Source organism: Electrophorus electricus, chromosome 21 (genome assembly GCF_013358815.1).
Source record: "Electrophorus electricus isolate fEleEle1 chromosome 21, fEleEle1.pri, whole genome shotgun sequence".
Classification (NCBI taxonomy): domain Eukaryota; kingdom Metazoa; phylum Chordata; class Actinopteri; order Gymnotiformes; family Gymnotidae; genus Electrophorus; species Electrophorus electricus.
The window spans coordinates 2,426,981-2,440,419 of record NC_049555.1 but is presented as its reverse complement, the minus strand read 5'-3'; the positions used below and the strand labels follow the sequence as shown (position 1 = coordinate 2,440,419).

Genomic DNA, 13,439 nt, shown 5'->3' with positions numbered 1-13,439 from the left:
CGACAGCTCTCCTGTTGCTGAGTCCAGATCCTCCAGTAGTCGCACGCTCACCAGATCTGCCTCTCCTGATTACTGACTCATCCCACCTGTCCTCCACTTAACGTCCCTCTATTTAAACCGTTCCCATTCACACTTCGCGCAGTATTGCCATGAGCACCGCGTGCGTGCCGAGCGTTCTTTCGGTCTGTCTCTCCGGTTACCAACCCACTTCGCTACCCCACTCTCTGTTTCAGCCCTATCTGCCATGTCTGTGTCGTAGGACTGATCGTTTGGATCTGTAGCTCTCACACTGACTCTTCAGTTTCCTCCTTACCTGGCCCTTATGTTTTGATTGTCCTTTCTCTGGCTTTGGACCTCTTCCTGTTCTGGATAATCCAACCACACACACACACACACACACATACAGACACACACACACACACACACACACACAAACAGCCGTGTCCGTTTCCTAACACTCCGGATTCGCACGCCCTGCTTCTGCGCCACAGTCTATGAGGTCTCGCCTCTGGTCCTGCCAACTCAGGCCTAAATTCTGCCCTCCCAACCCCTGTGATGTGCATTTTTGTATTTCAGTTTGCATACATCTGTTGTTTCTGCTGTTGCTGTTCTTTTTTTCGCAACTTGGGCCACCCGTAATAACAGGCCTCTGCAGAATCTCTACTAATAAAGCATAAAAAATGAAGACGCTGTCCTGGAGTGGCGCGGTGTCCACGGAACGTCTAGAAGGGAGATGTTTCCGGAGTGTAATGGCAAACAGCGAGCAGGTGTAATGGCCTTATTAGGCTGCAATGATAAATAATGTGGCTCTTACACCCAAAAGGCACTACGGCTGGAATCCCATCAACCCTAAGCAACCGAATCTTATATCTAGCATGGCCAATTACGCAGACCTGTCTGCATGGAATGAAGGGAAAAAAAACCCTAACTCAGCTCCAGCATGTACCATACTGAGGTCCACTGATTTACAGTCTGGTCCCAGGGCAGGCCGGTCTCTGACCGCTGGAAATTTTGCTGGAATCTGTCGGGAGAAGTTACGAGAGGAGGTATTCTAATACGAGACTAGGGCGGCAGGAGAGGTTGGCGGAGCTTCCTGTACCCTCCTGGGTCCCTCGGACCGCACGGGACAGGCCGGCACATACGCACGCACACAGGGTGCAACGTGTCGCCCCTCTGATCTCCGCGACACACCGACAGCCACATGCCGATACTCCGAGCCCCCGAGAACAAGCGCCGTATCGGGTTTCTTTGGGCTCTCTCCTCCTGCTCCCTCACGTTCCGAGACGGAATGAACAGACCTCTGAAGGACGATTTGTTCGGTCTCCTCTCGTCTCTCTCACACAGGCCTGTCGCCCCACCGTAGGAGGCACGCGCTGATGCTTTGTGGGTAACGTGTGTACGAATTTAAAGCACGGTACTGACCTTTTCAAAACCGAGGGGGAAAAAAAGATGATCGTCGGATGGCGGTGTTAATCTGATTTCCTTAGCGATAATGATAACGCCGCATTTCTGACCTCGGCGAATCACGCGCTGCCGTCTAACTTACTGTCACAGCGAGTGGCTCTGATGGTTTTAGCCGGCCCACCAATCGGCCGGCAGATACAGTAGAGGAGGGAGGCTGGACTTTCATCTGGATGAATAGGCTTGCTTGATGAAGTCCAGGGATAATGAAAACCTCGGTGCATGCATTGAACAACTTAATATTTGATGAGTAAAGAGAGCCAAGAGAAAGGGAGAGAGAGAAAGAGATTGAGAGAGGGAGAGAGAGAAAGATTGAGAGAGGGAGAGAGAGAAAGATTGAGAGAGGGGGAGAGAAAGAGACACAGAGAATAGAAGATAAACAAAGGAGAAATACCATCCTAAATATGTAATTAATAAGTAATGTCATTAGTAATTTATTTATTCTTGGTCTTGCTTTTCAATTCTTGGCTGTGTGTGGATTCACCTTTGTTAAAGATGCAGGGTAAGTGTTTGGTTTTTTTTCATTCATTCCTCCTTTTAGCTTCTTTTATGAAAACGTGCTACCAGATTACAGTCTGCTCCTCTCTACAGGCTACATACAGACTACACAGTTTCCTTCTCCTGAGACTGCGTGACACCAGTCTGGCCTCCCTCTGGGTTATTGCACACGTGTTACGGAATGACATCGGACGCATCCCGCGCCACTGGGAATGGAAGATCACTGGGTGTAGGCTGAGAAGAGTGTCGCTGTTGTTTTGCCCACAGTCTGTGTCTCTTCGCCAGGTTCCGCCCACTATTCGGCGGTCCGGCGGGCCCTAGCCTGGGGGGTGGGCGGCGTGGGGACCCCCGTGCGCTTCCTATGCGATGCGAGCAGCTAGTCACGGCGTCCTTCCGAGCGCACGCGCGGCATTGACCGGGACGGCCCGGACGCCGTTGTGTGGGCGAGCTTAGCTGCTCTGTTCTACATGCAGCATCATTGCCGTAAGTCTGTTCAGCATCACGTCACACGTGTTACTTACCGGACTTTTCACCAGTATAAGGGGTGAGCGGCGGGTGACAGAAGGGGTCAGATGCAAAATCTGAAGAGTAAAGAGGGAGAAATTACATTTCTGGGGAAAATCTGAGCAAAATATTTCGGTTTGAGCCCCAACAGCACAATGAAAAAGAAATCAAGTGAAAATAATAAATAAAAAAAAAAGTCCAGCCATGCCCATAAATATTTTACTGTTTATCCAGCCTTGTTTGTGGCACCTGTATAATTCAAACTCCATGGCCTGTCTGAAGGACCAGGCAGAAGAGACAGAGAGGGAGAGAGGGATGAACAGTGGAAGATGAGGAGGAGGGAGAACGAGGAGAAGATGGACAGAGCGCGGGAGAGAGAGGGAGGACCAGGGCGATGTTGAGAGAGGGATGAGGGAGAAGCAGAGAGAGAAAGAGAGAGGGGCGCACCCAGGTGCGGAGGCGAGGCCCTGATGCATGCTGGGGCTTTTACCGCGGCCTCGGGCAGGAAACCGACCTGCAGGGAGGGGGTCAGGACGCGCTCGCATCGAGACACGGCGTGACTCCGAGGCTCTGTCGTGCCGAAACGCAGAGTCACGGAACGAGGCGCCGGCATCACCTGACTAAAGGAATAAGGCTCATGCCATTCCTATTAATGAGGCCATAGAGACCTACAGGCCAGAATGCCTTCGCCTGACTGTACATGCACCGTATACTGGCATTTACATTTACGGCATTTGGCAGACCCCCTATCCACAGTGTTTGATATGGCAGGCACACACACACACACAAACACACACACACACACACAGAGGACTGTTTGCACATTGTTGAGCTGTAGGTGGTCATGCATCACTGTGCTCATCCACAGATGCAGTGTGTGTGAAATTCTGTGCCGCTTGAATGGAGGACGTTATTGCCCCCTGTCCAAATGATCTTTGGAATTACAGTTTTAATCTGGATTACTATAATCCAAAACCCGGCACATGCCTTTGTTCTGCCGTGATCGTTTCAACTAACAGTGATTACTGTAAAGTTTTAAAAAGTATGCCGTTGCATTAAATGCCAAGAGTGTTTTAATCTAGAGAGGGATAAAAAATAAACTGTGATGGAACTCGTTTAATACAAGAGCCCACATATGTTTATTAAAAGGACAATTTAGTAATTTGGGATTTGATTAAAATCAGGTAAAGGGAATTGTAATGAGGTTTTTTCAGTCAGATTTTCTGCATATCTCTTGCTGTTAATTAGTGATAAAATAGACACATTAAAATATAAATCAAAGATATTTTACATAGTCATTCAACTAAGGTTCGGCAGGTGTGTTGTTACATCTCTGCGATCTGATTACAGAACCAGTGGAGACGGAAGCCGCAGCATTTATATCTACAAACGACGTATTCTCTTCTTTTTTGGACTTTTTGGATGCGTCTAGTACAATAAAGTGTTGGAGGTTACCGTTGGAGGACTCTTTTTAGATGGCATCCGTTATACAGAAAGGACTGCGAGGATGGGGCGACCCTACAATGAACAGCTCTGAATAAACATTAATACATTATTAGGCTACTATTGATAAATATACTCAAGCTTTTAGCGTGTGTGTCCCCCCCCCCCCCCCCCCGGTGGCCTAACGGAAATCTGTGTGTGTGTGTGTGTGTGTGTGTGTGTGTGTGCGTCTGTGTGCGCGCTCGCGTGAGTGCGTGCGTGCGTGCGTGCGTGTATATTAATCGCGGAACAAGCTACCCTTAAACATACCAAGCAGCCTCGCCATGTAGGCGTTATGCAATGTAAAAACTTCGCTGGCCACTCGCTGGCCCGGTAGCGTCGGGGTGTGCTTGCGCGTCGTTTCTGTGGGAGAAACGTGTGTCTTTAAGAGCGGCTAAGAGGTGGGGGAGTGTCTCTGCCGTTTCATCACCGGCGAGAATAGCTCGCGGGTAGAGCGCATAGGAGGCACGGGAACCGAAACAGTCCGAGACGCCGGCGCGCTTTGGAGCTATTGGGGGATATTGCGCAACTCTGGATAAAAAGCCGTGATTTGGAGACGATGGCTCTGCTCGGTGTCCGCGCGCTCACCGTCACGGTCCTGTGCGCGTTCCGTTCCACGCTGGCCGCGAACAACTGTGAGTAACTCCGTAGTTTCTCCGCTGTCGTCCGGCAGCCAGAGCATTGCTTGCACCCTAGGCGCTGTATGCTTTATGCCTCATGTCCACGGTGCCACCTGGCAACTCGCCTGTCTCTGCACACGCAGTTTTCGCCGTTGTCTTTTAGGAACAGTTGCGTGTGCGTATTCAGGCGAGCCTCCATCCTAATTTCCCATAGCTACTGGTCGCCAACCAGTAACAACTGTTCCATATGTAATATGGGTAGCTTACATGTGCGGGAGGGATTCATTTCTCCACCAACGCAAATGTGGGCCGTTTCAGAAGTCTTGACTAATAAAGATTGATGAGAGTTTGCGTTCCAGCATGTGTGACAGACCAACGTGACGCAGATATAAGACCTTGTAACCACGGGGTGGGTGTGTAAAGGTGTTCCCATTGACACGGGCATCTGCGCCCTGATTAAAGTTTGACACATGACCAATATAGCGTACATTTCATTCGCGCGTTTCGGTGGAAACGTTTTTTCAGGTTTGCTGTTTTTTTGTTTTTTTTCTGGATTTAAAAATTTTATTTATTTTAATTTTTATTTATTTATTTATTGGTGTTGTTATAAAGACAAGCGATAGTAGAAAAGTTGAAATTCCATAAGCAACAATGAAACCTGACATAAAGGAATTGGATGGATGGAATATTGTCGATATTAGATCGGTATTAGGAGTTATGTCATATCGTGTAAATGTTAAAATTCCTTCATTTCTCATCGTGAAGACTGTTGTTATTCACCGTTTGATTGTAAGAGCCAGGCTACGTTTTGGTGACTTCATTGTGCGTCGGTATTTCTACGACACCACCAGGGGGCGCTGTTTTCCCATATAGCCGCCGATGGGGACCACATCATTAGTATATGGAATCAAGTTTCCAAACCCCACACGACGCCTCTGCTCAGCTGCGCTAATTAAGACGTAGTAAGTAATTAAGTAAGGAATGATGTAAGGAAGAGCCTCGTGCCTTGTTTTTTTAGAATGTTAAGCTACCAATATTTCGTTGTATTAGTCATGCTATTTTGACAGGGTTTTCCTCTTGTTAAAATAATGAGTTGTTAAATGGATAAATATTAACACTAATGATTTTTTAATTTTTTTTAAAATAAGGCCCCATGTACAAACACAATATCCCGCACCGTATCACGCTGTCCGAACGAGGTCTTGTACTAGGAGCTGTGTTAAGTCTGGGCCCCTAAATGGTTCATTTTTGGAAAACCACGTCCTACTCGGAACCAACAGTGCATTGATGTGTAAACACACCGAACACATGGAAGATTCAGCACCGGTCAAAATTCCTCACCCTTGGCGTGACCCTCTCCTTTTGGGGTTAAGTACAGCATAATCCAGTGTAGCCCTGATCCCCTGTGTAGGAGCTCAGCTGACTTCTTGGGTCTCGGGGGGCTTCGTTCTGGTGCTGTGGTGTTCTCCGAGAAGCCCTCTGCCTCGTGCGATCAGTGCTGGGACCTGCCCCCTCATTATGCAAATCCTTCGCGCTGCATTGGAGCCCCATTCGAATATGCGCTCTTCTAATACGAGGCTCATAAATATGCATATGAAATAGTATATAGATACAAAGTGCTGGAGTCTGGTGTTCGCACTGCTAATGGAACGTGTCCTGGCCAATCAGATGGCTTGGATTTTTTTGAAAAGTGCAAGATCTGGGGTGATTTTTAAAGTGTTCCCGATCCACATCCTGCTTGGTGTGTGTGTGTGTGTGTGTGTGTGTGTGTGTGTGTGTATGCGCACACGTGAGTGCATGTGTATGTATGTGCATGTGTCTGTGTGCATATGTACATATGTGTGTGCGTATGTGTGTGCATGTATGTGTGTTTGTGTGTGTGTGATGCTTTTATGTGTCCCAGGCAATTAACAGCAAGTCTCTCTCATGAACTAAAACGTGTCTCTGCACATCAGTCATTAAATGAAATGACACTGAAGACAACAGTGCATTACAAGCTTGAAGCCATCTGTTGTGCTGAACTCGCCCAACACTACTACTGATATTTGCGCTAACTTACCTCCCTCATTATACACAGTTGCATGTGATTATGATTAACATACTGTTTTAAAACAACATATTGCAAAAGGATTTGGCTCCCATCTTACGATTAAAGCGCGTGTCTTACATTCCACTGACTCAGTATCAAACAGCTGGTGAGAAAAGGCAACTCCCACGACAGGAAGTGCACAGAAAGGCATGATGAGCTTCCCGTGCTAATACGAGACGGCTATGCATCGTGGGAAGGAGGAGAGGAGACCATTTGGGCTGGATGGGGCTCATTTTTAATGACCCAGCCCAGAAGTTTTGGTGGAACTAAAACTAGATCCAGATCTAAAACTAGATCTCGGCTACATCTAGATCCAGACCTAGTTTTTGATCTAGATCCGGATCTAGTTTTTTGATCCAGATCTGGATCTAGTTTTTCAATCTAGTTTTATATATATATATATATATATATATATATATATATATATATATATATATATATAGAGAGAGAGAGAGAGAGAGAGAGAGAGAGAGAGAGAGAGAGAGAGAGAGAGAGAGAGATCCGGATCAAGTTTTTTTTATTATCTAGATCCGGACCCAGTTTTCGATCGAGATCCGGACCTAGTTTTTTTTTTAAATATATATAGATCCGGACCCAGTTTTCGATCTAGATCCGGACCTAGTTTTCAATCTAGATCCGGACCTATTTTTTTTAATATATATATATATATATATATATATATATATATATATATATATATATATATATATATATATATATATATATATATATATAATCTATTTTTTCCGATCTAGATCCGGACCCAGTTTTCGATCTAGATCCGGACCCAGTTTTTGCTCTAGATCTGGATCTCAGCTGGCATTTATGCGTTTATGATCATCTTGTTTCTGTCTGCTCGGACTAATGGCAGCTCTCTGCCTGTCTGCACCTGCCCCCCCCCCCACCTCCCTCGTCTCTTTCTTGCCCTTTCTGGAAACGCCAAGGTTGCACAGTGCAGTAGATTATTGTGCAAGTCAATAATTGGCCCAATTTTGTCAGCACAAGTGTCAGATTTAATTTCAGCCCCAAACAAGAGGCAGATCTATAGTTGTTGCTTGAGTCTAACCTTAGTAGTTAAAGGCGCACCACACACACACACACACACACACACACACGTGGCCCCCCTCAACAAGAAAGCTGGCCCTACACATACGTCTTGTTTTGCCATTCACGTTCTTCTCGCAAACCAGACAACCTAACAAATGTGACGGGGCGTGGCTTGCTGCTGAGAGCACTTGCGGTGAACCTACGGTGATTGGTCGGTAATGGCGTGTTATGATTCATGATTGGTCTGTCTTGGCTGTTATGGCATGCACAGCTAATCAGAGTTGCTCTCCTGGACTCCTAATCCGGATGCCGGCATGGGAGTCAGGGTGCCCCTCTGCTTCAGGGGCGGTTAACGAGACGTGGGGATGTTGGGGTTCTTTCTTGTGTGATACGTCAGTGGGAGTACTCGTCTGTGCCAATATCTGAATGAAAACATTTTCCCAAAGGATTAAGAATCTCTTTTAAGTGCCCTTCTGGCAAAGCCTCTTGATTCTTCATCAGGTTTTGGCACCAACAGCGCTCGAAGGGACTGTTGACGCTGTTGCGTCGTGCGCACGCCGGCTGATTGTTTCGCTTGGCCCCTGGGCCCCGGCCTGCTTCCGCAACCCCCTCATTTAAGCAGGTAAAATTCACCCCGAATGATTTTCCCCATATCTAAACACCCTCGGTTATTGAAATATTGATGTCTGGGGGCTTGGCTGCTCCGCATCTGTCGAGGAGAGCAGCCTTCAGAACACACCAGCAGTACCACGTGCATTCTTTTACCTCGCGAACTCTGAGGCCGCGCGAGTTCTGCGCGATCTGGCCGGGACCGGATCTAGACTGTAACGGCAGCCCAATTAGCGGAGGCACCTTGGTGTGCCCTCGCGACGCGCGTGCTCTCTGGTTTAGAATCCGAGCGGAGCGCGCTCGCGCTCCTGGTGATTTGCATCCCGCACGGGCGGCTCCCCTCGCTGGCTGCCTGTCCGGGTGTGCGCGCGGCGCGAAGGAAGACCACGCCAGTGCTGTAAATAACTGCGCGAGGGAAGAGCGCACAGGTGGCTACGCCGGTGGCTTCTGCATCCATCTCCGTCTCCACCTGCCTTTGCTCATCCACCTGCTCCGTCCGCCACTGTGACAGTGTGCTTGTGTGCGTGTGTGTGTGTGTATGTAAGAGAGAGAGAGAGAGAGAGAGAGAGAGAGAGAGAGAGAGAGAGAGAGAGAGAGAGAGAGAGAGAGAGAGAGAGAGAAATGTGTTAACTTGCGAGTTGGAGATGTTCTTAAACCCAAGCCCAAAATAGAACTCATCTATTCCCATCTACTCTAACTGTGACTCGAACATCTGAAGACATGCAAGGCTACACTGCTATCTTACCATTTTCCATAAAAACGATAACTATCTGTGTTTTTGTAATCTTTTGTGTCTGGTGAGAAGCTTTCAGTTTTATCGGCGAGTCTGGGCTATGCATGATTACAGGAAACAGCTATTTTAATAAGGTAGTGGTTGAAAAGCAGTGAAGCTATCTTTTAAGACATTGTTTGTGCGTGCGCGTGTGTTATTTGCTTGCACGCTTTTATGTGTATTATGCCACCATGGAAACATTACATGTATAACACGAGTATAACATAATATCGTGCACAGTCAAACCACACGTGCAAGTTCGCTTTAAAGTTGTATGTTAAACCATTTTTGAATGTAAATAAACTGAATTAGTGCATCATGCAAATATAAATTTCATTGCACAGTTGTATATTGTATGCCTAATGCCTACGCATAATATCATATTATTATATGGAACCTAAAAAAGAACGACTGACAGTTTTGCGGTTGGCATCTATATGCTCTGTGTACATACGTGTCGCCGCTGTGTATGCGTGCACTGCTTTGCATATGTCCGGGTATGTTCGCGTGCGTCGGCGTGTGGCTTGTGCTTTAACTGCGTGTGTACAAACCTGGGCCTTATTTACCGCGCGCAGGCGGAACCGACGGCTCGGACCGGGCCGCCTCGCGCCTCCAAACGAAGCGCTGTGCGCTGCAAAAACAAACAGGCCTTGAGAAACATGCCAGCGCGCGATAATTGGATTTACAGCACAGGTGCCGTAGCGCGCAGATGGCTTCGCGCTCGCAGAGATGAAGAAAAGCCATGCAGAAAAGCAAACTGCTGTCTGCAGAGTTCTGTGGGGTTTTTTTTTGTTTTTTTTTGAGCGTTAAGTGTAGATGCTTTTGCAGCCCAGGCGGATATCTGCCGATTGGACAAGAGCTGCGGTAGAATCACGTTCCGAAACAAATCAGAAGTGTAACTGACTTAAATCACCAATCAGCATGTTTGTAAGCGAAAACAAACACTATCTGACGCCTACTCAGAGCATAAACAACAACAAACAAATTTCGAGGTCTACGTTGAAATGAGCAAAAAACTATAAATCATCTGGCTAATTAACCATTCTGAAAGAAACGGCTGTAGCGTGTTCAGAACAAATCCAACAATCGGCTATGAAAAATGTGGGGAAAAAATTAAATTCCCATGTGAAGTCCCAAAAAGGAAGCTCAAATCCTCTTCAAAGATGACATTTCCGTGAGGGAATCTGACCTTAGAACAAGCATGTGCAGTTCTTAACGAAGCTTAGGAGTAACGCTCTTACGCGACAAGCATTTTTCTGGATAACGTGAGAGACATCCACGTGAGCAGATACACCCTAGGCTGTCTTCGGGTCGACGGCTCCTTGGAGCGCCCCGAGGGATGGCTGGACCCCCGGGTCTGTGCCCTTCGAAAGCGGAGGGGCCGGAGTGAGGGTGTGGATCCGCCCTTTGTGCACGGTTCATACCTCATGCAGACATGGTGCACAGCTTTCCCAGGAGCTGTCTCTCTTCCCAGGAGTTGTGTCTCTTCCCTGGGGCGAGCTCTGCATATCGCTGCAAACTCGATCAGCCTCAACCTGAGTGGCAGTCATAGGACCCTCTGCAAAGCTTCTCCAAACAACGACTGTTTGATTTTAGGGATTTCTTCACACGATTATTTCACTGTACTTCATATTAATTATTTTCCATTAGCAATTTTGACTTGCCTATGGTCCAATGTTTGCACGGATGTATGGATAGTTATTACGGTTATATGAAAATTCAGATCTGAATAGCTGGAAGAATAGCTAGTAGAATTAATCTCTGTGTTATAAATTACTTGTATACCATGTATAAAACTTGTATACCACTTTTTTATATTTTTATTTATATTTATATATAAATTGAAATTAACTGTTATATCTCCTGCTCCTAACCATTTATAGAGTAAAATGTTCCTTTCTTCAACGAATGTGGCTGAAAGCAATTTTTCAATTATCATCACTACAACTTGCGTTGAGTTTGTGTGCATGTCTGTGCATGTCTGTGTGTGTGTGAGTGTGTGTGTGTGTATACAAATCCCGGTGCTTCCGTCCTGGTTCTCCCCTGCACCACGTTGCATCAGCACTCACTGTCCCCGGCGAGCGCGTACGCAACGAGGTCACGGCTAATCCCGCATCCGCGCGTAGGACGTCCACGCCGTCTGCGGCGCTCCGCGTTTTAATTACCCCGTCCCGCTCCTGGAACAGGAGGCGCGGTAAGCGCATGACATCGCCTAACACCCCCCCCCCCCCCCCCCCCCCCCCCCGTTGCGCCAGCAGAGGGAAGGTGGAAGAGGGTGCCGCGCGTACGTCCCGGCAGCGCGTGCCCCGTAAAACGACGTTCTCGGCCGAACCCTGTTAGATCCACGGGGCTTTGGGTGGATTAGAGTGTTCGGAGCGCAGCGGGAGCCTGCCGGGGGCGTGGGCGGGTGCGGAGGATGCGGCCGGAATGTCAATGCGGGAGCGCCGGAGCAGCGCGGGGCGTGTGAAAGGGGAAGAGGAGCGCGGAGGCCCGTCCGCGCACGCCGCGCGGGGCTCAGGTGTGGCCCCGTGCCGTCTCCGCACGCCGGAAAGCCGGAGCGTGGCGATGAAAAATGCATGAGTGTCTTGACTGTCTACGCCGTCTGGAGGAGTGTTACTTGTGACCGTTTCTCTCACTCTCTCTCTTCCTTCGCTCTATATTTCTCCCCCTCTCCCCCTCTCGCTCCCTCCATCTCCAAACCCCCCACCGGTCCGTTTGTCTAAACTGCTGACCTGGTCTGAAGGCGATAATGCCTCTTAGTCTGTGTAGTAGGAGTTCTCCTTAGCCCGGCTTGGACATGGTGGGGTTCCATTAGGGGGGCTGGTCCCTGAGATGGCCAGCCGGGTTCGGAACTGGAAGGGCTCCGTTAGGGGGCGTCTGGGACTAAATCGGACCGACAGCACCTGCTCGGCAGAAGAGGAATTCGGGTTAGCTTCGGGTCATTGGCCGTTCCCTTCCAGCGTTACCTGGGACTGATTCTTTTGTCCACGGTCACGCTCAAATAGAAGACAGGCATGCACTGCACGTCTGTCTGCCTGCCTGCCCGCTTTTAAAATATGGGTATAGAGACTTTGTGGGTTTCCTTGTTCGCTAATGATGTTTTTTGTGGCTGTAAATGTGTCTGTGTGTGTCTGTTTGTTGTTGTGTGTGTGTATATGTGTGTGTTTAGCCTTCAGTACTGGCTTTTATATCTGCTTTAATACTTTGCATTGTAGGTCTTGTCTAAAGCTCCACATAGACCACATAGACCACACACACACACACACACACACACACACACACACACACACATACAGACAAATGCAGCTAAGTGCACCACATCCTGTCAACAACAGTATTTATAACACACAGAGAGCAGCTGTCTCAGCGAGCTGAAGAAATTGCCTCGGGCAGACACACCTTCTTATCCCTCTTCTGCCGTCCCCTTCATTAATATGCATGTGTAGGGGCAGGGCTATGCATACCGCTGTGCTACGGCAGCTTGTAGAAAGGCGAGGCATGCAAATAACTTCCACCGGCTATTGGGGAGCTTCTACAAATTGCTGTTTTGCAGGTTAAGTGCACACCACTGCAAACACGGTTTACGTATGCGCAGCCGGCCCCAGTCACTGGACATGCGGGGGTCTGGCTGACTCCTCAACAGCTTGTTGAGCTTGGGAAGGTCTCGGTAATTTGCCGATACCTTTAATCATGTGGGCTGTGGAAGGGAATTCATTGGAAGATCTGTGAAAATCATATAAAATTGTGTATGTGTTTCAATATGTCGGTGATATATAAAACATTCATTTTTAAACACATTTATGCTCTCTCATTACCGTAAAATGTTTCATATTTTAATATCATGTATGAAGCATGATATGAACATGCACATTTTTGTATAAAATGGTCTGTACCACACCTTTTGGTTTTTTTTAAAGCTGCCAAACAGCCGCAAAATGAATTCACCCACCATCCAAACCTTTCTCTGAAGCCCCTCCCTCCAAAGACACGTCTTTTTTATGTCTCGAGGCAGCTACTTTAATGATAGATAGTAGGAAGCAAAAAAACACCCAAACTGAAGTGTCCTTCCTTACCACAGCTTTAGGTATTTTACGTGGTATATGTCATTCTCTCGCATATGGGATAACATAGAGAATGAACTGGGATTGAGACCCAGGGGGCTTGCAATGATTACTTGACTGCGTTTTGCTACCTGGTGGTTATTGGAGGAGGGTTTGCCTTCAGCACAAATAGTCTTAAAGACAACGACCCACTCAGGGGCCATAGTTCAAACACCACCCACCGCTACAACCCACTCAGAGGCCATAGTTCAAACACCACCCACCGCTACAACCCACTCAGGGGCCATAGTTCAAAC

General features: G+C 47.8%; 1 protein-coding gene across 1 annotated transcript in view; it reads left to right on the top strand.

The window, feature by feature from the left end:
- Positions 1-4,310: 4,310 nt before the first annotated feature.
- cntnap5b (contactin associated protein family member 5b) overlaps positions 4,311-13,439 on the top strand; it is a 63,577-nt gene continuing 54,448 nt past the window's right edge. The window contains exon 1 of the mRNA XM_035521142.1: positions 4,311-4,580. Within this exon, the coding sequence (XP_035377035.1) occupies positions 4,505-4,580 (76 nt within the window). The 5' untranslated portion in view covers positions 4,311-4,504. The remainder of the gene's footprint in view (positions 4,581-13,439) is intronic.